Source organism: Nicotiana tabacum, chromosome 19, assembly GCF_000715075.1.
Source record: "Nicotiana tabacum cultivar K326 chromosome 19, ASM71507v2, whole genome shotgun sequence".
Classification (NCBI taxonomy): Eukaryota; Viridiplantae; Streptophyta; class Magnoliopsida; order Solanales; family Solanaceae; genus Nicotiana; species Nicotiana tabacum.
This window is the reverse complement of record NC_134098.1, coordinates 115,362,345-115,388,129: the sequence shown is the minus strand read 5'-3', so window position 1 is coordinate 115,388,129 and position 25,785 is coordinate 115,362,345. Positions and strand designations below refer to the sequence as shown.

The 25,785-nt window shown below is 35.1% G+C and overlaps 4 protein-coding genes and 1 long non-coding RNA gene across 6 annotated transcripts; 3 read left to right on the top strand and 2 right to left on the bottom strand.

The window, feature by feature from the left end:
- The first annotated feature begins 2,481 nt into the window (after window positions 1-2,481).
- On the top strand, window positions 2,482-5,733 carry LOC142173280 (uncharacterized). The gene is made up of 2 exons (XM_075238443.1): window positions 2,482-2,892; window positions 4,740-5,733. Exons 1-2 carry the CDS (start codon window positions 2,504-2,506, stop codon window positions 4,861-4,863), a joined length of 513 nt encoding a protein of 170 aa, XP_075094544.1. The 5' UTR covers window positions 2,482-2,503; the 3' UTR covers window positions 4,864-5,733.
- Window positions 5,734-5,842: 109 nt separating this feature from the next.
- On the top strand, window positions 5,843-6,934 carry LOC142173833 (uncharacterized). Its single transcript, XR_012703194.1, has 2 exons — window positions 5,843-6,047; window positions 6,169-6,934. It is a non-coding gene; the product is annotated as an uncharacterized LOC142173833 (long non-coding RNA).
- Window positions 6,935-7,605: 671 nt separating this feature from the next.
- Window positions 7,606-16,031, bottom strand: LOC107788222 (uncharacterized). The gene is made up of 9 exons (XM_016609897.2): window positions 15,699-16,031; window positions 15,202-15,266; window positions 14,522-14,570; window positions 11,406-11,500; window positions 10,134-10,219; window positions 9,985-10,044; window positions 9,749-9,830; window positions 8,510-8,623; window positions 7,606-8,044 (listed from the first exon to the last, which is right to left on the bottom strand). The coding sequence occupies exons 1-9, from the start codon at window positions 15,883-15,885 to the stop codon at window positions 7,898-7,900; spliced, it is 885 nt and encodes a 294-aa protein (XP_016465383.2). The 5' UTR covers window positions 15,886-16,031; the 3' UTR covers window positions 7,606-7,897.
- LOC107788223 (uncharacterized) lies at window positions 13,044-14,074 on the top strand. Its single transcript, XM_016609898.2, has 2 exons — window positions 13,044-13,421; window positions 13,511-14,074. Exons 1-2 carry the CDS (start codon window positions 13,182-13,184, stop codon window positions 13,922-13,924), a joined length of 654 nt encoding a protein of 217 aa, XP_016465384.1. The 5' UTR covers window positions 13,044-13,181; the 3' UTR covers window positions 13,925-14,074.
- A 2,834-nt stretch (window positions 16,032-18,865) lies between the features above and the next one.
- LOC107788224 (pentatricopeptide repeat-containing protein At1g55630) lies at window positions 18,866-24,784 on the bottom strand. Of its 2 annotated transcripts, none has more exons than XM_016609899.2 (5): window positions 24,569-24,784; window positions 21,543-23,097; window positions 21,195-21,298; window positions 19,854-20,287; window positions 18,866-19,591 (listed from the first exon to the last, which is right to left on the bottom strand). In XM_016609899.2, the coding sequence occupies exon 2, from the start codon at window positions 23,038-23,040 to the stop codon at window positions 21,547-21,549; it is 1,494 nt and encodes a 497-aa protein (XP_016465385.2). In that variant the 5' UTR covers window positions 23,041-23,097; window positions 24,569-24,784; the 3' UTR covers window positions 18,866-19,591; window positions 19,854-20,287; window positions 21,195-21,298; window positions 21,543-21,546. The 2 variants fall into 2 exon arrangements, with proteins under 2 accessions (XP_016465385.2, XP_016465386.2); XM_016609900.2 differs by having other exon boundaries at window positions 19,097-19,591; window positions 19,854-20,627; window positions 24,569-24,783.
- Window positions 24,785-25,785: the final 1,001 nt, after the last annotated feature.

Genomic DNA, 25,785 nt, shown 5'->3' with positions numbered 1-25,785 from the left:
TAACTTAGAATTATTTTAATCATACTTACTTTGCTATGGCATACATTAGATATTATTTGTAAACATGAGAAGAAAATATCAAAATACAAGTATTATATTATTTACTCAATACTTTTGAATTCTTTGTGAATAATTTTAAGCCACTTATTTGATATGTAAAAGATTGATCTTTTTAATTATAAATTACAACATACTTCCTCCGGTTCACTTTAAGTAATTTTTTGGTTGTTTTCACAAATATTAAAAAATTTACCTTTTAGCATTAATTAACAATATAATTGACCATACTAACCTTAATTTGTTCATTGAAAATACAACAAATACTCCTAGACACTATACTCCCAAGGCAACTTTGGAAAAAAGAAGTTAATTTATTCTTGATATGGGTAAAGTAATTTTTATATGGTTGACTTTGTTGACTTTTCGAGCGGAGTTGGGAATCATTATAAATTGATTAATTATGAGTATTAGAGTATATTCTTATTGGTTTGCACATTGTTTGACTAGTTCGGATCGATGGGCATTTGGTTTGAGGTGTTTGAGAGGTGTTGGAGCCGATTATGGAACTTCGGAGTGAGATAAGTCTCATGTCTAACCTTGTAAGGGTAAATTTATCCCGTAGGTGTTATATTCCTATGTGTTACCTGTTGTGGGAGCTACATACACATGACGTGACGAGTGTCCATGCGTATGCTAGAATTCCTAATTATGCCCGGGAAGACTTATGTTCACACCCTGCTTTAATTGTACTATTTGAGTTAATTTAGAGAATTTGACTTGGACTAGGCTTGCGTAGAGTGATAGACTACTATTGTAGAGATTTGATGAGCGGCTTGATTAGCCGTGGAATGGTTGTGCTTCCCTTATGAATTTCTCTCGTGTTATGTGTTTCCATCACAAAGCTTTCCTTAAAGCTCATAACTCACACGTTTATTCGTGAGTGGGGTCAAGGACCTGTTAAAGCTTCTTATTCTTATGGGATCGGGCCGTTCATCCCGGCAGTATCATATTCTTATGGGATCGGGCCATTTGCCTCGGCAGTATCATATTCTTATAGGATCAGGCCGTTCGCCTCGGCAGTATTATATTCTTATGGGATCGGGCCGTTCGCCTCGGCAGTACCACATTCTTATGGGATCGGGTCGTTCGCCTCGATAGTGTCGTGCGTATACTTGACAAGAAACCAGCGTATCCGTGTGGTTTTCTGATTTGAGTTGTGACGACCTATCTGGTGAGGTCCATTTCATATATACTCCGGTTGAGGAGGTGACTGATGATTGAGAGCTTGAGTTTACTGTTCATAGGAGGATTGTACCATGTACCTATATTTGTTTATCTTGTTTATTACTCTGCCTTACATTTGTTTACTTCCTATTGTATTTGATTTATTATACCACTAGTAAGTGTCGATGTCGACCCCTCGTCACTACTTCTTCGGGGTTAGCCAGATACTTACTGGGTACACATTGATTTATGTACTCATGCTACACTTGCTGCACATTTTTATGCAGGTACATATATGTCTGTATATATATATATATATATATATATATATATGTCTGGTGGTCTTTTGGGCGCCAAGGCACGACTGTTGTGAGGACTTTACGGTGAGCTACATTCCATGTTACGATACGCAACATACAGAGTCTCCATCAGAGTTATTTACATTCTCCTGTCTAACTTGAATTCAAAACAGATGTTGTACTTTATTACATTCCTAGTAGATGCTCATGCACTTGTGACACCGGATTTTGGGAGTTATTCTAGAAGTTGTTTTTAGATTGTTTTACATTGGCACACTTGTACTTTATATTTTAAATATACTGTAAGTAACCAGGATTTATTTTAAATGCACTAGCTTCTCTATCTAAACAAGATTCATAATTTTAAAACTAATAAAATGAATAATTAAGTGTTGGCTTGCCTAACAGCGACGTTGGGCGCCATCACAGCTTATAGTAGGTTTTGGGTCATGACATGATGAGAGCGCAACGCATGATGTATGAGTTAGGCGCACGTCATATGGTATTGAATTCTTCCCTCAAGTGAAAATGGTAAAGGGTGAGCCCATTATCCATCGTGTTTTGAACCTTGCGACATTTGTCTCACAGATTTCTTAGTTAAAAAAGATGAGACACAGAAGAACTTGTTTTTTGGTGTGTGGATCAATCAAGTATGACAAAAAAGAATAGTTAATTTATATGAAATTAGAAAGTAAAATCGTGAGAACCATGAAAAAAACTATACATAAAGGAAGAAAAATAAAATTAATTAGAAGGTAAATATATTATTTAATGAGAAAAATTTATCCAATTAACTTACGTCTACCAAATATTAAAATTTAAAACTTGTGTTATTAATAATTATATTAATATAAATTATGGAGTATAGTAGTGCTGGGCCTTAATTATTTGGGGCAAGGGCTTCACACCCTTGTCTATATAAGTAGTACTAAATCATTGATTACCTTTCATAATTCATTAACCATTCATAATCTTTAGCTATGGTGTTGGTTTATACTTGTCAGCCAGACCAAGTTACAGGGAATATTATGGGCTGCGGCGGCAGAAAGAGGAAGATCTCGATTACGAACTTTGATGCTAAAAAGGAGTTGGAAAAGGACGACAACAAAAAGCTTCGGGCAGCGATGCTTAAGCAACGCTACGCTGATTTGATATTGAAATCCCAGCAACAAGAGTTGGATGAAAAAGAGAAGAAAACTGACCTGTGGGAGAAGCGGTTCCAAGAAGCGTTAGCAAAGTCTCAACGGAAGAGAGATCGAATGGCGGCCCGGTTCGCTATTGATAACATCAAAAGGACCGTCGACTTTGACGATAATCTGCAGGCTGAGAGAGATTTCTTGATCATGACCGGTGGCGCAACAAGTTATTGGTATCCTTTCTCTTTCTTACCTTGATTGTTATTCCGATCCTTTCTTTCATGTTTTCTTGCATATGTTCTTAATTTGTCTTCTTCTACTTCCTTTTTTTTATTTGTTTTTAGTTGCTCTTTGTGTGTGTTTTTCGTTTCTTGCATTCTTTTTACTTCTTAAATCATTGTTTTTTTTCTAGATCGTTCATTCAGTCGTGTTCTTTATGTGTTATCTTCAATAGTCCGTTTAATTTTTCCATTTCGTAATTTCGTTTCATTTTTCCAATTCGTGCTTGATGTGTTTTTAGTCGTGATTATGTGTTTTCTTAGTAATTCTTTTCAAAGAAAGAAAAAAAAACAGAAAAAGAAAAAAAAAAGTTCTTTAAGTGCTTTCTTGCTTTATGTGTTTTTAGTTGTGCTTATGTGTTTTCTTAGTAATTCGGTTCAAAGAAAGAAAAAAAAAACAGAAAAAGAAAAAAAAGTTCTTTAATTGATTTCTTGCTTTATGTGTTTTTAGTTGTGCTTATGTGTTTTCTTAGTAATTCGTTTCAAAGCATTAGAAAAAAAAACAGAAAAAGAAAAAAAAGTTCTTTAATTGGTTTCTTGTTTTATGTGTTTTTAGTTGTACTTATGTGTTTTCTTAGTAATTCGTTTCAAAGCATTAGAAAAAAAAAACAGAAAAAGAAAAAAAAGTTCTTTAATTGGTTTCTTGCTTTATGTGTTTTTAGTTGTGCTTATGTGTTTTCTTAGTAATTCGTTTCAAAGCATTAGAAAAAAAAAACAGAAAAAGAAAAAAAAAAGTACTTTAATTGGTTTCTTGCTTTATATGTTTTTAGTTGTGCTATGTGTTACTATATCTTTATGACTTAGAGATATATACTTAAGACGTGATCAGTTTAGACGAGAGATTTTTAGGCTAATAAGAAAAACCATCTGAGGATGTTTAGATTGATGCTACACTATTATTATAGGCTTAAAAAGTGTCTAGATAGATTTTTGATTTTTTGGGCTTTTGACATGTTAAGATTAGATCTGTTTATATTAAGAATTCTCATAATAGGAGGAATCAGTTGGGGTGTCATCATGGAGCTACATTAGAATAACTGATTAAGGGCTAGAAGGATTTATATTAATAGTTCTTTATTTTTTAGTCTGTGATGTGATGAAATTGAAGAATCTGATGGGAATAGAAAAACTGGAGATTTTGATGGGGTGCTTTTAGTTATGGGCTGTCATGAATTAGGTTGAACAATGAGGCTGTGTTGTTTTTGATGTTTGGTACATTTTAACTTGGTGGAAGAATGATGACATGACAGAGCTTGTTTTAGGTTTTGGTTGCAATTAAGGGCTTCAATCGATTTAACATAATTTTTGATGTTTTAGGCTTTTGATGCGCAACTTGTTTGGGACTGAGACATAATTGTTATTGTTGTTTAAGCTTTTAATGATGTGTGATATGAGGTGACTAGGCATTTTGAAAATATGAGAGGTCGAAGGGTGTTTTTTATTGATGGGCTGATTTTTTTGTTTGTGCTGATTTGGCTACATTTGTTGTTCTTTGATGCTATATCCTTACTGGTTTAATACTAGGATCTGCATGTCTTCTTGATGCTTTGAATTTCTAACTTTGGCTATGAGTTTCTAACTTTTGGCTTTTAATAGGGAATCTGCTATATGCCAACTGCTTAATTGATTTTACTGTTGGGTGCATTTATCTATTACATATGAGGTTTTAGTCACACGGGTTGTTCTTGACTAGTTGAATTAACTGGAGATATTTGTGTCAAGTCTTCTTCTTTTTTCTGATTTTTGAGCAAAAAATGATTTTTCTTCGAACATCTACTTACATTTTAATTTCTTAATCTCAGTTTGTTCTATAGGAGTGCAGTGTATTCAGACGTGAACTCCTTTTTTTTTGTATGCTGGCGATCTGTTGGAGGTTATTACACACACTTTGCACTCTCTCAACCCCAAGTCTACGTGATGGTTTAGTGCTGCAATTGTTTTAGTCATTGACGTGGGTGAAGTAGAAACCTGCCCTGCTTTATTATCCGCTACAGTCTGAAGAAGGTTTTGGTTTTAGATTGGATGTTGGCGCCTCGTGATTGGATATAGAGTTGATAATATAGATCAATAAATTGGCAAGGGACAGAAATGAGTGTACGTGATTGTGGTTCCCCAAGGGTCGTACGTGAGTAAGCCTTTTGGACCCTCACTAGACTGAATAAGGATGAGTCCCTGTTTTGGTTCGAGGGTGATGTATGCTGAAACAGCCATCTGCATTTGACTACGGTCTAACAAAATAATAAACGAATAAGGCAACTTTCTTACATGCATTGCCAACGGATTGAACTTGGACACACCATGTATATTATCTGGGACAATGGGATATGAGTCCACCACAACAGAGGCAGCGTATGAGCTAAAATGTTAAATCCATATCCGATTGAATGCTAAGCCTTCTGCACCCATTCGTTCCTCCAATTTCTTGAGGACTATATTGCTACTGTTAAACCAGGAACTTGGTTGCTTAATTGAAAGTCGACGATTGAGGCCTTTGAATGACTTTTTCAAAATATCCATTCTCGCTCATAGCTGGGGCAGGTGATACCTAATTCATGTACATGTATTATACTTTAGCAGTACGCTTTCATTGGACTTGATCTTCTTATGCCCCTCGCACATTCTGAAGACAGAGAACTAGCTACATTTCAGTTGATCCGGCCTGATCCAATGCCCTTCTATGGAACATCTGAGATTCTGAATATTTTTTCAAGGAGTGCATTCGTCTTTGCAAATCAAATCCAAATATATGGAGGCTTGTCACGTATACTTCAATCTTTAGTTCAGCTCTTCAAGATGACCTGGCTGTGCTAAGGTGACTTGTCAATGATTGTAATGTGATGGCAGGTCATGCTACTCCCAACCTCAAGAACCAAAAAAAATATTAAGTTTTTAACTCCGCCTGTGTTTGAATTCTCGTGTAACACAGCCGGTCCCAAGCCCGGACAAAGGAGGAGGGTTTTATTGTCTTTTAGAAGTTACATCCTTCATAAATATGAACCAGATAACCAGTAATGGTGTGGGCTGCGATACTGTTAAGTGTTCAGAAAGTTTTTTGTCTGATTAATTTTTAATCCTGTTGCATACTGTTCAGGCTGAAAATTCTTGTGCGGGTATGCTTTTCTTCTACCAGCTTTTCTACTTGTAGTTTTGGACAGAAGATAATGCTGAGTTGAGAAATACAAATGGATATATACCTGTGTTTTCTTATTTTATGTTTTATTTATTTTACAGATAGTAGTAAGAAGAAAACTTACTGATGTTGTTTAACTGTGTTAAAGCGTGCCTACCTGGGGCCTTCCTTCTTACCCTCACAACAACAAACCAGATGAGTTTTCTTGTTTGGAAATCATCTCTTCAACTCTATTCCTCTGAATGATTCTTACTTTTAGTAGATATCTGGTTAATAGTTGGTCTTGACCCTTTCTATTTCCTGTTATATCTTTAAACTGAGAATCATTCTTCTGCTATTTTCATACTCTCTGTATCATGCTAATCTTTCCGACCTGTTACTTTCAGTAGGGGGTCCAAAATCATCAATGTGGAAAGTTAGTCATAAGGCAATTTATACAACAGATGGCAGGGCCATGAAAATAACCAGTTAAGTAAACCAGTGGCAGATCATGTTAATAATCAACAGCTGAATTGCAAAGAAGACTGATTTGTAAAACAGTTGAAGATTATAAATACAAATGCTAGAAAAGGTCTTACTACGACACTTTAAAAGCTTATAATGTAAATGTTAAGCTGATTAACTTGTGTTACTCGTAAGCACAGTGTTAATGAAACAGTAGAAAGTAGAAGACTGAAAGAATACCCTCGGATGTTAACAGAGCAGGAGGAGGGACAATGAGACTTTGATTTATCTGACTATCAACTCCTCACACTTGTATTTTAAGTCTTTAGTTATCAGTGTCTTGGATCTTTGTCCTGTTTTTCATGTAAGACATGTTAATGCATTTTTCACCTTGAATTGGTCAAAATATGCCGAATTTCTTTCTTTTCTTAAACTAGCAACCTGTTGAAATTGCAAAATTGTCTAACTTACAGCAACATATTGGACTTGTGTCCAGGGTTGTGTAGACACATTTCAGGTCTTATACTTGTTCGGATGGTTCTGATCTTATACTTTGTGTTCGTTTAGGCTCAGCATTGAACAAGGATATATTTGGGACAATATACTACCATGCTTTAAAAGCTTGTATCTGGAATAAAACATTAATCAATTGTATTTTTTTGGAGAAAATCAACATCACTCAAGGATGAATTATGTACAATCCATCACACTTTTTCTGTTCTATTCACACATATGACTCCAAATTGCAAATCCTACAAATGAAGCTGCTCGGCAGTTTACTATACAATAGAATTACTTCTTGGCTCAGAAAATTAATTTCTTTTATACATCTCCTTTCTGGCAACCAAATTGGCGTGACTAAATTAAAATGATTAGTCAAAGTGTCAAACATCTAAACTCCAATCAAACTTCTTATTTTCCTCTTGGACATTCTCAGGTTCACAACAAATACAGAATAGCTTATAACGGTAAAATGGGCATATCTTTGTTTGGAAAACACACAACTATTTGGCAAAAACCCTTGTCTAAAAGTCCTCAAAGTCACATTCTCCAATTTCTACAAACGATTAACTAATAGAGTATACTCCACAAACTTTTCCAACAGAAATTTATTAACGACCCAACATGAAGTTCAAGTATAGTATTCATCATTGAAGTTTCCCAAAATTGTCTAAAAATAATATTTTCACTAACTTGCATAACCATTTTCCTCCCCTACTTACTGAAGTGTAAACAGCCCTTCCACAAATAAGCAAAATAATGCAAAGAGTAGAAAATGAGAAGAAAAAAGTTCCGCGGCGACTTAAATCTTGAAGGGCACACAGCAACAGTATGGTACTGCTTCCAATAAAGCTACATGCTAACATGGTTAGATTTTCAAGCTTCTTAATGTTGAACTAAGCACAGAGAGATTGCTGGGAGCTCTCTGCTTATAGTCTTTGGCAAAAACCTTGCGGACAAAGATTGCAGCTCCGAGCTCTCCTTGTCCTCCTTGCTTCGCCCTTTACTCAACTGTCCAATGGCAGACGTACACTGGAAACATCAATGCATAAAGTAAGTTCTCCAAGGCTGTGTATGATAAAATTACAAGAACCTACTTCATTTAGTAGTACGAGTAATTAACAGTCCATGAAGTTTTAAAAAAACTCAGTATTAGAGAATTTAATTAATGTAAAGAACTAGGGACATACAGGACTGGTAGTGCACTTCTGACTCGCTAGTTGGAAAACAGTCTATGTTCAGGATAATGATAACAACTTGTATACATGCGGAGTGCAATGAGTGCGTTATGTCTTCAATTTCTTCTGTGATTTTTTATTCCGGATAAGAAATTTCTTCTGTATTTGTCAAAAACCTAGAGCACTTCTATTAATTTCTTTACATCTAGAGCATTGACGTATAAGAAAAGCGGTAATATTCACAAAGGATTATCAAAAAAATAAAAATCATCAAGGATTATTTTATCCAATTTTAGAAAAGAGAGACAGAAAGACTGACCAAACATATGCCAAAAAGTGCTCTGGTACTCTTGCCACCAGTTAAGTCAATGGTAGATGCATAATATTTCTTTGCCATCTGAAGATTTTCTAGTCCACCAAGTGTATAGAGCACCTGTTCGACCCATAATAATCATGATGAGTGATTATTTCACGGCTATTATCAGAAAAATGTGCATTAAGTTTGGAACAGTAATTCCAGTCAATATTGGGGAAGCACGTTCTTCATGAAATCACAAAATTAACATGCAACCCAAAACACTCTTATTCTTTAACTCTGGCATCCAGTTGGTCCAGGAGAGCACACAAGTAATATGAGCCAACGTTTCTCTTAATAAAAATTATTGAGGCAGATATCAGAATCCTTTCCATTTTTCATCCATGAGAAAATACGTGAAGGTATTTTCAAGCAAAAAAGTACTTCTTAGGTTCAGCATTTACATGATATCAGCTTTTTTCATCACTGTTTTCCTCGATCTATAAGAACATCTTTCTCAGGTCGCAATAAGATTCAGTAGCTAATCTATTACCTCACTATAGTTCTGCCAGACAGATACAGTTCACATAGAACCTTAACAGGAACTAATATGGAAATCATCGGACAATAATAACCACCAGCATCTTAATGACCCAGTCACCCCCAATCAAGGGTCACATACAACGAGGGTAATAAGTTCAGGTGCAAGCAGACATGTGTATCGTCCATCTTTATTATTTCCTCTTTTTTTCTTTTATATTTTTTTCTTTTCTTCTCCTTTTTTCTCTTAAGGATTTGGACCAAATCCACATTTTCCCTAATTAACTATCATATCTAAAGACTTGTCCAGTTAATTTAAAAAATAGACACCCTCAGCTTCTGCCATCAAAGAGTGGAGGTCTTAGGTATTTCTCTAACTAGAGAAAGATTCATTTTGTTCAATAAACTAGGTCCACATAACTGTCCCGTGAAAAAGCCACTTGTCCTGATTCCTGAGCCTCCCTTTTGATAATAACTTTTGCAGTTGGTAAAAATAGCTGCTAGAAAGACCAAGTATGAATCAATCTACTTCCTTTTATCCACTGAACTAGGTGATAAATGAAGCTTCACGAGCAACTTACAAGAACAATATCATTAATAACTATAATAACAATACCTCTCAAAAATGGATGCAAGCTCACAAGGATTGCAAGCTATTATTAAAGCACCTCTAATAATTTTATTAAAAAGCAACGATAAAATATGACTTGAGAAGTCTCTTACATCAGCGTAGGATAGGTGATATAAAGGAACTGTCGGTTGAGATAAGATCAGCTCCTCATAGCAGAAAGCTGCTTGCTTGTACCTAGATATGATATGACAGACAAACACTTTCACTTAGCTAGTTAGGGTAAACTGCAAAGCATGGATGAAACAGCAGCTAAAGAAGGTATCAATGGAATAGAGTTGCCTCCAAGCCATTAGTATTCCACTCTGAACACTAGAATAAAAAATCTTACATTTGCAGGGAAACATATATTTCAGCAAGCTCTCTCCAAGCTTCATGATCAGCCATGAATCTACCAAAACCACGAAGAAAAGAACAAGGATTAACGTCGCAACATATTTATTACTGTTAAGATGCGATGCATATTTAGATTCTTCTTACAAGTCAAGATACTTGTTAAGCCAGTCAATTGCTGCTGACGTATTGCCTTGCGCCTTTGCCATGGCTGCCCTCCTCTTATGTACAACCTAAAGGATATCAATAAGATACAGAAAATATATGGCTTCAGCTTTGAATTATTCTTCTTCTTTTCCAAATTAAATGAATGTAATCACATATATTTCAGATGTTTTATGTCTATAGCACATTAAGTTAAAAACCATGTCAATAAAGTTAAAAATCACTTTTAAATTTTTTATTCACAAGATGCAGCTCTTTTATTATAACGGTGGTTTCCAGGCCAACTTAGGTGTACCTCGACTATTCCACCGGGTACCCTCCCACCCAGGTAACTCTGCCACCAACCTCTGCCACCAAGACGTAAGACATATGGGAAGAAATCGCCTAGTGTTTTTGTCTATATTGGAATTTGAACTCTTATCTCCAAGGTCCCCACCTACTTCATTTAGAAGATACAGTTTTAAGTATCTATTTCAAGTTCAATGACCAATTTTCGTATAATAAGTTCCAAATTCCTATTTCTAATCACTAACATTTTCATGCATTAAATTTTCTTTTTCTTAAATATTAGGATATGGCTTTACCAACTCTAGTTATTAGCACGTTAGGACAATAATAGGTTAAAATTACAAAAATGAGATTACACTGGGTTGTTGTTGTTGTTGTTAGAAAAATGAGTATTTGAAGTTGAAGTTGACAAAAAAGTACATAGTTGTGTTTGGACATGAAGTTCACTTGGAAAAAAAGTTGAAGTTTATGAGTTTAAACCATTATTTCACTTGAAATACACCTTAAACCAATTTTTCAACTTTAAATTCTCCATTTCAAATTGAAATAGAAATAACGGGCAAAATTGTAAACAAATATTGATTTGTAAATGATATTGTAGTATTTGCAAATAATATGTATGTCCAAACACCTAGTGTTAACCTCTTCAAAACAATCTATGCCATAAGGTGCATGCCTCATGACCTTGGCACCAGCACTTAAAGAGCCATCTAAGCGAGGATAAGCACCCATCCAATGCTACGACTAGCTTGAATGCTTAATCACACCTCAAGCACGCTTTAACAGAGGCACACAAACCACTTTGAGCAATAACAATGAGTATCTACCGTTCCACTAGACCAGCATTCCCAAATGAGAAACACACTATTTTAGGGCACGTTTCCACATACGAAGTTATGTATTTCACAAGTAAATTAATTGAACCAAATTAACAACGGCTGGTGAAATGGTTAGTCTATCTCAGACCTGATCAAATGGATTTTCCTCCAAAAGGCTTGAGTAAGCATTTTCTGCCTCTGACCACAATCCCCTGGCCTCTAGCAACATAGCTTCTAGCCTGCCTGAGAACAAATCAAACTAATTACTCTTAGCCATTATTACAAGGCCAAGTATACATGGCGGAAATCAGAACTACACGAAGTAGGAAAAATACACAGTAAGGGGAAAAAACGTTTAAATCTATATTGCTAAACGAATATTTTTTTTAATTCTCAGCAGTAATAATGTAATGATTGAGAGTAAAACTGATAGTCACTGCAGCAAAGGATGATATATTGAGAAAGCTTTTTGGGGTCATACAACATTTCAATAACTTCTCACTTAAACATAAGGTATCTAAGTGTGAACAGATGATCATTATAATGGGATAGAAATATACAAATACAAAATCAAGGCAATAATGTTACATAACGCTTTAACAAAACTAAGACTTAACTACCATCTTGAAATGGATCATTACTAGTACTACCTGGCCCATAGCTGCAATGGTAGCATAGAGCTTGTACTTTCCAATATGAGATGGAAAGGGAGCTGCAGAATATATTCAAATAGCAGACTATTAACATAATTGTGTGGATTATCTACTTTTAGGTATACCTCTTGTATTCAGAAACTCTCCCATTATCAATAAAATTACACTTGATCTAAAAAGAAAAAAAAATATTTACATATTGAGTGTGTTGATCCCCCTAAGTTTTCTGAGTAAATTTAAAAAGATGATAATAAAGTTTTGCATTTTCAGAAACAAACAATATTTTGAGACAACATAACATATGAACACCGGCAACCAAATCCATCTATTCCAATTAATTCTGTACGGTCTTTGAAATATTTATCAGGCACATACCAAAAGAAAAGCTATCAACATTTCCAGACTTTGTGGCTTAAATTTTGTTATTGATGATATCTATATGAAGAGATATTATCAGATTTTCTTACTCAAGAGGTTCTACTTCTTCATACACCATTCTTGTACCACCATCCGCGTCGGTCAAGATACTACTTTAGACAGCTTCATCAAAAGTAATATGCTACTTTAACCGGATAAAAAAAATCCGTAATCCTATAAAGCAATATGTCAACAATAACCCAGAATCCCAAGACAAGAAATAGGAGTAATTCACAGTAGATCATTATAAATGTAAGTCATAACAGCAAAGCATCAGGTCCTTATAACATCAACTCTAGTGCAGGGTTGTGACCTCGCTTAAAGCGAGAAGCGAAGCGAAGCTACCCAACCATCGCTTCTGCTATCTGAAGCGTAGCAGGTATTTAAAAGCGGTCGCTTCCCACTAAAAAGCGAGAAGCGACGATGCGAAGCGAGGCGACTGAAGCGAGCTCTTCTCTGGAACAATGTGGTTCATGCATTGAAGATTGGTAATCCTTTAGTTAAAGTGCTTCGTTTGGTGGATGGGGAGCAAAGGCCACCAATGGGCTACCTTTACGAAGCAATGGATAGGACAAAGGAGGCTATTCAAGACTCTTTTAGTGATCAAAGAAAATACAAAAGAGTCTTTGAGATCATAGATAAAAGGTGGAGCGATCAGATTCATCGTCCTTTGCATGCAGCTGGACTTGTTTTGAACCCGGAACTGTTTTATGACAATGAAGAGAGGATTCTAGAAGATGAAGAATTGTGGAAGGGATACATTGAATGTATTGAGAAGTTGATACCTGAAGAATCCGTGCAAGATAAAATAATTTAGTAATTATAGGAATGCTGAGCAACTTTTTGGAAAAAACATGGTGATTAGACAAAGAAAGATGAAGTCACCAGGTGAGCGAGTGCTTATATGTTGCTTCATAGTTAATAAGTTATTTCTTTATCAATATTATGTTTTGAATATTTGTTCTACTTCAACAATTGAATGGTGGAAGCAATATGGCCATTCCACTCCAGAATTACAAAAGTTTGCCATCAAGGTTCTAAGTCTAACATGTAGCTCATCCGGGTGTGAAAGGAATTGGAGCGTGTTTGAACATGTAAGAACTAAGAAGAAAGATTTAGTATATTGAGATAATTAAATTATATCTCAATTGTCCTAATCTTACTAATTACTTATTATTTGCAGATTCATACCAAAAAGAGGAACAAACTAACCTTGAAGCGTCTCAATGATCTAGTCTTCATTAAATACAATAAAACATTGAGACGTCGTTACACCGCTCGCAATGTAATTGATCCAATTAGTTTGGACAACATCGATGATGCTAATGAATGGCTAACTGGAGTCCCGGAAGATCATGCAGATGAAGAAATATTTGAGGAAACTTCTGATTTCACATGGGGTGATGTTGCGGAGGCGCGTGGAATTGGGGAGAGGATTTATGGTTTGAGGGGGAGTACCTCAACTTCAAGTTCACAGAGGAAGGGAAAAGAAGCAGCTACTTTGTCCCTAGTTGATAAAGAAGAAGTTGAAGAAGATGACGAGCAATATAATAATGATAGTGGAATACAAGCATTTGACAATCTTGTAGAAGAATAGGATGCTCATTTTGTGCTTTAATTGATGCTAATCTTTAGTTTTTACATTGAAGTATTGAACATTTGCTTACAGTTACATGTGTTGTCTATGCAGTATTTATTTTAGTATTTTATTTTTTAAATTCCGCTTCACTTCAAAAAAGCGAGCGCTTCGCTTCTCGCTTCTCGCTTTAAGCGAAAAGGGCATTGTCGCTTTTCCTCGCTTCACGCTCTTCACAACACTGCTCTAGTGCTTAACGGAATGTCATTATCATTCATTCAATCCGGCTATAAGAATTCTGGAACCTAAAAGCTTACCATTCAGTTCAAAAATTCAATTTCAGCCCATCATTAAAAATACTATTTCATAGCAGCTTCGTACTTTTTCCACCCGTTATACAACAAATATGTGTGTGTGTGTATAATGCAGCATCAAGCTTCTAACAATTATGTTTCATGCTTTGCTTGTGCAGGATACTCTTAAGGAGTGATACATGAAACAAGAAATAGAAGCTTTACCAATCTAGTGATTCAAACTCACTGGCCACGGGTGAAGAAAGTGAAGCTACAAGAATACAAGACCACAACCATACATATATATAGACCAAAGAGAACTCACCAACCCTTTTGCTCCCTGGAAACTTCTTTTGCAAAACCTTTATGCAGTCCTGCAGAAGTTCTCATAACATAAATTCCAAATAATTTTCCGCGTAATCATAAAGAAAGTGATGACAGCTTCACAAGAAAATATTCCACACATAAGAATAAAGAGTGAACATGACTTGAAAAATAGCTAATGCATTCTGGCCAATATGGTTGACTACACGGTCAAATCACTTCATTACTCGGTATATTTAACCACATCATCAGCCAATATCACTCTACCAATGGAGTAATGATAAATGTATCTATGCAACATTATAGGAAATAACGGTCGAACAACTATCTTTCTAAATTTGCATAAACATTGACCATTTAGTTGTAGTGACATCTTTTATATATTAGATTATGCCAGAATGTTTCTCTACATATTACATACAATCCACTCATAGCTATGATCTCGGGTACTATGAGATACATTTTACATTATTGTACTGACTATTGACATTTAGCATCTTCTAGAAATCTTTTGCTGAGTAAAAATAGATGAGCTATGTAATTTCAGATTATTTGATAAAAGTTCTATCAGCATGGATTCTGCAACTCAGGGAATTCGAAAATAAACTACAATGGAAATATCATGCATGTCCATAGAGGTAACCAAATTTGACTGAGCGATTACGAGAAAGATTTTTTTACCTTTGCCACATCAAGAGACTGACAATCCATAGCTGCAACAGCTACCTGCTCATAAAGAGTCCACTCTGCAATATTTTGGGTTGCAGCGAATAAAAGATTGATCAGAGGTTTTATCCAGTCACATTATGTTGGAACAAAGTCTATGGAGCAATCAATCAAAAACACAAATTAAAAAAAGAACATAAAAGAAAAAAGAGAGATATCCCAAAACCCAAAATCTCAACTTCTCCATGAACCAATACTTCAATTTTCCACTTCGATCGATCTTAGACTACCCAAATCAGTGTAAAAAAACTCAGCTTTTCCAGTCCCAAATATTACCCAATTGCCACTAACTTGAATCCTAGACAGCCCAAATTAGTACAAGATCTCAAATTTCCCAGTTGTAGTCAAAATCCAGTTACCCGAATCCTAAACTACCAAATCAGTAAACCAAACAAAAAGATTTCGGCTTTACGGGTCAATTGGATATGAATCGATAAATTGTAGTATTATACCTTCAGGACCAAGAGCAGATCTCTTTTTAGAGTCATTGAGAATGGAGAGGCCGTGCTTCAACACCAAATCAGATCGACGGAGCTTGAGTTTATGGACAAGGCACAGATATTCCCAAGCACCTCCCCCTCCATTCTCTACTTGATTCTCCAATCTGTTTACCTCTTCTTCCTCTGTTCTTGTTACCATCTTCTTTATTGGTTTCTCAGATTTGTCGCGATATTCAATCGGGTTTTTCTACGTCTCCCACTTCAAAGAGTGCTGCTTCTGTTGTTGTCGTGTTTGGCTTTGTACCTTGTGAGTTTGTGTCCAACTAGGGAAAGCCGGTTTGTTGGATCTGCTTTTGTTTGATCTACGGTCCACTCTCTATTCTCTAATCACATAGTTTAAATAGACGACTTTACCCTTTTTACTTTTGTTTTTTTTTCATAACTTTGTAATTTTGCTTCAATAAAATGTATATAAGTACTATAGCCACACCTATCTTAATAATTATTTACTATAAAAGTCACGTTTTTTTCGGAATCGATTCTTATGTTATTATATATGTGTTATGTAACAACACTTCACTATACCAACCAAAAAATATTTGAACAAACGAGACTATTATAGAGAAGTTTGACTGTAAGTAGTACTCTATCCGAAATGAACACGGTAGTAACAATAGGGGAGTTTTACACAATTACCCGATCGAATTTATTGTTTACTTTTTTTAGCTAGTATACATAGATTATACGCATATTAATTCATGGCTTATACATATATTATATATCCACTGGCTATTTTAAATTTAAATGCTTGGCTAGGCAGCTATTTTAAGTTAATTTTCTCTTGCACGAAGTAGTCAATTGTACTCTCTTTGATTCAAATTTAATTTCTTAGTTTTACGTTGATTCACGAGTTGAACTATTAAATTGTTCATTTGTCTTGTTGTCTGAACAACTTTATGTAGAGATTTTTTAAAAAACTTTCTTGAAAGAAAAATATTTGAACTGTTGTTTCGAATAAAAACTTAGGTCTATTTTCGAAATCTATTTTATAAATGCGCTTCAAGATTGTACTTTAAGTGCCACTTTATTTAAATTGTTCAAACAAGTATCATGCGACTTTTTCCAGTAAATTGCATGTTCAAACCGGATTAAAATTTGTTGACAAAATATGTAAGGTTTGCTTTTTGGTATTTTGAGGGGAGGGGGGGGGGTGAGAGAGATAGAGAATTCCTTTAGCAAAGAGTATTTGCGGATCTTATGACATTACATGCTTTAAAAGTTGGGGTAGTTTCAAAATTGTCTAGGCTTTCAAAACTAAATACAAAATCCTAGCATGATAATGATATTTATATCCAATGGCAGCAACATATTTTCATTTAAATCAGAAACGTATGTATCACAAACAAAGTCTTCCTAAAATCACGCATGATGGCATAAGCTTTTAATTCTCACACAATCGTTTCTTAATTTCTCGCAAGAATGACTTTCACAAGAAATAATTATTGGTATAATATATATTCAATTAGCAACATTAATTATATAAAAGGTATAATACTCAAACGATGCCATTATATATTTATAGAATAATTTTGGTATATTTCATACTCAATTATATAAGTGGTATAATAATGGTATAATGTATATGTGTTCTATGTATATTTGGGTCTTCTATTTAGAATAATCTTGGTATATTTACATAATGATTATGGTATATTGAATGTTTAAATATATAAATGACATAACATGGTAAATTTTATCAAATATACATTAGATTAACTATAAAGTATACATCTTATTCTTTTTCTTTTTTATTTTTTATTTTCTTTGTTCCTTTTTCTTCCAAAGTGAGAAGAGATAAAAACAAATAAGAAGGGCATGGGTAAATAATGGTGCTTTTCTGACGTTGTTCCTTTTTCAGATCTGAAGGTGATGGATTCACCATTTTAGTTTGCTGGTCGTTGACATATTCAGAGGTTAAAAATGGAGGGGCTATGGTAATTAGGTTGAAAAGGGTGAAGGTGGAAGATGAGAGGACGAGGGGGGGGGGAATAGATATGGGGTGGGGGATACAAGAAATTTGAGGGGAGAGAGGATAATAGGTTAATAGGGTATAAAATCTATTAATTAGTGGGTCAAATGTTCTCTTTAACTAATCCCTGATTTTGTGGACATTCTAATGTTTTAATCAATCTCATAATATTTCAATACTGCTAAAAATGTAAAAGAAATTGCTTTTTTGGAATAAACAAAAAGTAATTTTATTTATAAGAATAATTTTTAAGAAAGGACTAACCGTGTAAAAAAAACTCTTAAAAGTTTCATTATAAGGTAAGTGGACACTCAAAAGTGGATGTTGAATGGGAAGATGAAATGAGATCCATTAGACCAAGTAAATTAGAACTATTTAAATAAGTTAACCAAGTTGATAAGATCCATTGGCCTGCATTAGCACAGTTTAAGAGATTAAATGGCCAACTTAGACCATAAAACTTAATATTTGTCGTGTCCAGACAGCTATCTTTTTTTCTCATAAATCCTTGAACACTATCTTCTTGTTAAGAATAAAATGTCTTGAAATTAATTTGTAATTTGATTTTATAGTGGATACGGAGTACAGGGTACTCTATTTTTGCTGTAATAATAATGTTTCTATCCCAAAATTTGCAATTACCACTCCCATTTTATTTCAGGTAATAATTTGAGCTTTAATCAATCTTTCCTCAAAATAGAGTTTGTGTCCGTTAAATGAAATATGAGCAAAATTCAAATTTATTTTGAAAGGCTAAACAAAATTTTATACAGTACACCCCATTGAAAGCCCATTTAGATATTCAAAAGTTTTATTTGAAGTGTACAAGAACCATTAGCTGACAAGCAGGTTTTAATGAAGCTGCTTAATCATTGAGCAGCTTCAAGTCAGTAAAAACTTCTACCTTTAATCATTGAACCTATAAAACCATACATCCATGTAAAAGTTGGTTAATCAATGATCTACTTCTGCTTCAGCTAGCTACTAAGCGATTTAAGAAAACCTTTTTTACATCAAGCAACTGTCAAATAAACATGTGCAGTACCTCTAATTTTAAATTCTGAACCTATATATTTCAAAGGAATCTGTTAGTAAAAAGCTGCTTAATCAACCATCTAGATATATCCAGCTTGCAGCAAAAGAAAAATAATGGAAGAAAATGACCACTTTCTTACATACAGTAGGAAAGATAATGGAAGAAGAGCCAAACAATACAGTAGGTTTTTTCAGGGGCTGCACATGCTAGCTTTCTTACATATATATGTAGTAAGCTACAGTGCTACCAGATTATTTTCCTACACTACAAAATTTCGAGGTCAATTGGTTAGAGTGGAGAGGATACAAGAAGTTCGTATACATTTTGCCTTACCATGCTCCGTTCTTTCATACTTTCCTTCTTAGTTCATAATTCTTCAACCAATCGACCACTATACAAAGACATGGCTACAACAGTCCACTCGACACATTCTCAGATGTGATCAAGGATTAGTACACTATACAGCTCACATTAAGGACCTACCCTTAGATGAAGAAAATAGATTGTCGTTGCCAAGGAAACGTCATCTAGTTTACCTCTTGATTACAGTATCTTTCTCGTCATTCTTCTCATCAGCATTGTTACTAGTGTAATCTCTATGGCCTCTTGTGTTTCAAGTGCTTAATTTTTCTTTTTTTTCCCTTTATGTTGATAACTGTGGTGTTCGAGCCGGCTTGCGTATCTCGACAGTTGATACAGTACCGAGTAACTCTGCTCACCAAGGCTTTAGATATATGAGAAGAAGTCACCTAGCAGTTTCTTGGCTCTGCTGGAATTTGAACACTGGTCTCTTATGGTTAAGTGCTTAATTTTTCTCTTATCTAGAGCACTTCACTTCATCTGCAAAATACAATTTACTTTAATAACTATTATAATACTAAACCCCAAGGAATGCTCATTACAAGCTTATGAAGCAATTCCTAACACCAATACAAGGAATTGATTGCTGGCATTAACAACAATCATTATGTGAAAACCACTGAAACATCCGAAGTACCAGTCACATCATATCTATCTTTTCTCTTTACAATTCAAAGCAGGCTACCAAAGAGAATAGTATTAAGTGCTGCAATCATCATATGTTCAGGCAAGGAGAGCGTACCTAGTTTCTGGAACGAGCAGGCAGGAGTCTCGATGCTCTCGATGTTCAGAAGTGGCTGCTGCTTGCAAGCTGGAATCCCTGGGCTAAAGGCAAAGAGTGAGCTATATCTAACTGCTTGTGGCTTGGCTCTCTTTGCTTTAGGTCAAAATCAGCTGCTGAAGTGAGTTTGTGCCAATATTACTAAGTGCTAAACTTTGATACACTCTGCCTAATACTGTGAAGTTTTACCATATCCAGTCAGTCCTTACTGAGACAATGACTGCAGGTTATGTTCTACCCATTTTATTGCCAGGCCTCACCCAAAAAACCATACCATCATCAGGTTCTACGAGCAAGAAACTTCAATTTGGCACCAAGCACACAAGAAACACCACCGCTCAATTAGAATCATGTCCTCAAAGATGCATATTGCAGTATTGTCCGTGTCATGTTGCCTGTTTCCAGGTTGGTTAGTTATCTCTCATTTATCAGTTTAAGTTCCACACTACCAAAAGAATGGGAGAAAAGATACGAAACATGCTACCTTTATCTGGATTAAGATGAGCAATGTAATGGTGACAGATGACAGAAAAACAATGGCTGAATAAATTTAACAATCACGTTCAAGAAATATGAGAAAGAATCCAATAACGATTTGTTGGGAGTGTGGTAGAGTTGTATATATAAAAGAATCAAAGAATAATGTGCTTGGCTTAAAACAAAGGGCCAGAGACTGTTCAACGCACTTCATCCTAATTCCTTGCCTCAATCTTAAGAAGGTGGTGGAATCATAATCTGGGAGACAAATATAAAAACCAAACTGCTAGGTTAATGAAGGAACCATGTGCTAGAAATATCAAAGGTTACAAAGTTCTTTCATGTAAAAGGCATATCACCTCATACAATGGCAAGTTGGCAACCATGTCTACAGACAGCAGTGACATGTTTTGAGATTACAGTTTAACATGCTTTATTGTAAGAATATCTAGGGAAACTAATCAGAGGCAGACAATCACTAACATATTTAAACAAGTAAAGATATTTTCAAAATGGGTAAAATAACATTCATGTGATGAGATGGAGATCATTACTGATAGATCGGAAGGGGTCAGTAAAGTAATACTACAGCCAAGGATTGAGAATTCTAGGATATTAACAAATTGAGAAAGGGTTTAAAAAGTAATAAAAGATGATCATCTTTTTTGATTGGTTAATTCAACAAGTGCCCTCATAATTCCATTAAACTTCCAAAAAGAAACCAGATAGTGGAATGCCAACAAGTGATAACTTCACAAAGCTGATATCTTTTCCCTATTTGCTTACTGATCCAAAAATTTTAAAAAAAAAAAACAAATATGGTACCTTTTCCCTCGGCCGCTACTATTTTGCAGCAGATGGTAGAGGGATATGGACGTGCTAACTCGTGACACCAGTCGAATTGCAAGCGCCAACAGCGGCAATATTACCTGGTTTAAGGTAAAGCTAATTCATATCAGAACATGGAGGCATAAACACAGAACTAATGGATGATATTCATAGCACTTGTACATAAAAGGCAGTTTAGCCCGAACAGAATTCATTGTCATTGTTACTTTGCACTCCAAACAGTCCATCAAATACATAATACAACTCCAAGAAGTATCAAATAAACATTAGTTGATAGAAAAATTAGATTTTCATTCTAACCAGCTTGGTTTTTGCATCGGTTACCTCTTTAACATCTTCTATATCTTTTGAACTTTGGAACGAGATGGATATACTGTCCTTTTTCCACCATATGTCTAATTACTTCATGAGCTTTGGACAGCTTTCCAGCTTTTTTCAAGTAACTGACTAAAGTACTATACACCATGAAATTTGGATTACAACCCCTCGATTCCATTTCTTTCACCATCATGCATGCCTCATCAAATTTCTCAGCCATACAGAGCCCACGAATCATGGCATTGTAAGTAAACACGTTTGGCAACTGCCCATTGACGATCATGTCACTAAATAGTTCCTGAGCTTTATCAAGTTCCCCAGCCACAACATATCCTGTTATCATAACAGTGTAACACACAACATCAGGCACACAACCCTGCCTAACCATCTCTTCAAAGAAGTATTTGCATGCATCCAGATTACCCGCCCGACTTAGCCCATCTATCAAAGTGGTAAAATGCAGAATGCTTGGCTCACAACCAATTTCTTTCATGTGGTTTAGAAGGTTGAGTACTGCTAGCGGTTTGTCTCCTTTACCAAGAACATGAAGCAGGATGTTAAATGTATGAAAATCGGGTGAAAATCCATTCCGACCCATTTCATCTAATAATCTATGAAATTGATCCAGCTTTCCCAGCCTATATTTCGAGCATAGCAGTATGTTATAAGTTAAAATATCAGGAAGATGACCTTCAACCAACATTTGCTGATACACCCACTCAATTAACCTGTACTGATTTACACCCAGAAGGGAATGTAAAATTGCATTAAATGAATGCCTGAATGGTCTATAATTGAATGTCTTTGACTTAATAAACCTCTCTACTACTTTTCTAGCCAAACCTGCCTCTCCACAAGTACATATCAACAAATTAAATGTCCTAGCAGTTGTAGGGTATCCTTTCTCAATCATCTCATCTACTAATCTCCACATTGCCTTGAATTCCTCAGACTCTGCAAAAATCTTCATTATCAGATGGTACGAATTGGCCGTATGCCGGTAATTTTCTTGTTGACCAGACCATACAAAGAACTTGTACCCCAGCTTCGCACACCTATTTTTATTAGCATAATTTATTGTTTTCAAGATACCTAGAAGAACTTCTCTCACAAGCAGGCTTGAAACTGTAATATGCGAATTATCTAAAGCTTCTTTTGCATCAAATCCTGGACCATCTTGTTGAAGAATTTCAAGAATCATACAAGCCTCATTTCTCACTTTCTCAATAAAGTTGTGCCGACTTTTAAAATTTTGTCGGAAATCACCTTCATAGCAGCCATTGATTCCAATAAAGTCAGGCGACTCCTGTATATCAGGCTTATCTTTCATATTATTACCGGAGTTCATACTCTTCCAGCTCTCATTCAAGTAATCTTCGATTTTTCCAAACCCATTTCCAGTGCCATCAGTGTCAAATTGTCGATTACATAAAAACCGTGAAAAGCTGCTAAAATATGAGAATCTCTGAATAACTCTTTGACCAAAAAGAGCTACAGAATACATGCTAGTCCCTTGAATATAAGATAATAAGAAACAATTGTGAGCAAGCCATCACTTTCTCTGCATACAAGAAAGAAAAAAGAAGCACGACATCAGTTAAGATAAATCAAACTTAATCTCTTCATAGACTTCATTAAATATTAATAACTCAATCAATAGTATTTCAATCCCATTATTCACAAGCATAAATAATTCGTAAATCATTTATAAGAACTAATTGTACATTGATGTGAATGCTTATTGAACAATAACAAATTCATGTTGCATTAATACTTAAACTAAAAATTAATTATTCAATAACCAATGCATAACGCAATAAGAACAATCCTTCTCTGAGGAAAAGCAAATTCCTATTGGTCTTTTTAAGAGTAGCATATGAATTACTTATTAGAAAAAGATATTGCATAAGCATTAGTGGCTGTACCTAAAGATTATATTTTTTCTTTACGTACTTAGATGTAATCACCATATCAGGTATAAGGTGCACACATATAGAGGACAAAAAAGAAAAGAAAAAGCTGCATGTGATAGTGTAAATGTAGATGGTTTGATCATGTCCTACGCGGACACCGAATGCAGGTACAATGACATGATAAGTTGATAAGTGTTAAGGGGGAACAAGGTAGACCAAAAATCGTATGCAGGAAAGTAGTCTTGAAAGATCTACTATCTCTTGGAATTCATACGAACTTGGTGAAGAACATAACACACGCATAATATCCATATAGGTGTCTGCACTGAAGCCACTTAAGAGAGGCAAAGCACAAAACCTATTTTGCATCTAGCTCAGGGCTACATAGCACAATTGGTACACTTACACTAGGTCTGGTGTTTGACGTGACTATTCTTATTTTGGTAACGGATTTTCTGACAGAGTTGGAATAAGTATGAAATTTAAAGAATCCTTAATGGTGGAGGACCCTTATTTTTTCCTAAAAGACAATTTATTAAGTATTGGAATGAAAAAAACCTATAGGGAGCGAAATGGTTAACGGGGATCCATATAGCCGATCCCAACTAATTGGGATTGAAGCATAGTTGTTGTTAATAGAGAAAAGATTAGGAAACCTAAATCCAGGGCTAGAGTATGCCACAGTCCTCAAAGAGGACTTACATTGACATAGACATTGCCAACTAACGGAGACTGTTGGCAGCGCGAATGGAACCTAGGTCTCGAAAGTATTCTACCTTACCAAATTGAGCGCAGACTACATTAGAATCTACCAATGTGAAACGTATAAGTATTAGAATCCTCAAATCAACATCACTTCAAACAGCAAGAAAAGGCTAGACGAAACCTTTCAGCCACCCTCACAACAACCCAAAATACTTAAAGCTACTACCTTTACCCTTTTACCAGCTCAACAACATATCTGTACAGTCTAGATAAACATTTATCAACGATGATGTGCAAATGAAAAAGAAAAAAAAAAGGATCTAGGAATAAGCTCGAGACAAACGAATGATTACAACAATTGAAATAACTCAAAAGACTGCCGAAAAAGGTAGAAAAGGAAGGGAAACAACTTACAGACAGAGAGAAACAGATTGGTAAGGAGGGAGCCATGGACGCAGCGAGGCAGCATCCACCGGCGGCGACCGGCGCCGGAATCAGCGGCCGGCGGGGACGAGTGGAAGTAGCACTGGTAATTTGGGTTTGCTAGCGGGGCTCTAGCTGTGGTGTCGGGGCTCCTAAGGCTGCGCAGAGGGAAGAGTGAAGGGAGCAAAGGGTATAGTGATAGTACCAAAGTGTTATTTAAATGCTACGGGTGTTTTTCGTTAATTTAATACATTTCCAGTTAGTATTTACTTAAATTTTATTTTCTTGATTTTATTCTCCTGCTAAATTCTGTATTATTAATTGAGTATTACTTGATTCTATTTAAAAAATAATATTGATATTAGCAATACATGTACTCCATAAGAGTAGTAAAAAATACTATTCGGTTAACTAACTTCGTATCTCATTCATCGTTATATCTTTTGATATATTTAACATAGAAAATTCATTTTAGAAAAAGAATTGGAAAAATGATTCATATGCCTAAATTTATAAATATCTTTATTTCTTTCTTAACTAGATGGTTATGGCCCCTAAGCACTGGCCCAATATTGTCAGTGTTGAAAACTTGAAATTAACAGCTTCAAATAATTTATATTCATTTCCGAACAAAATATGCACTCATGCATGTTGTGTGGCTACCAACTAATACATTCTTCACATCCAGGAACCTTCATATCATCGATGCATTTAGAAACAAAATCAAGTTGTACACAAGTTACGAAGTATTATAAGTAGCACATTTTTTACTGCCATGAACTTACTATTACTATTTACATATTTTAGAAGAAAAAAAATAATAAATATATATATATATATATATATATATATATATATATATATATATATATTACATATTCAGAAAATTTGATGCTTGATGCATTGATGATGTTGTGGTTAGTCGTCCTTTTTTCATATTTCGCACCTGTAGAATTGTGAAGTGATGAGAATTGTCAGGCGTCAATGTCCATATAATATATGTGTGCAAAACTTTATAGGAAGGAAAGAAAGAACAAGAAAAGAATTGGACAATATTGATGCCCCTGTTCTTTAAATTTCCTTAGACATGTCAGTTCTAAATTCTTGAACACAGAAGCATACAATATGGGAAATCAAGGAGAAGAGGCTTATTCATTTTGGATCACCGTGACAACTTAATACTACATTTGTTCCCGTTTATGTGAACT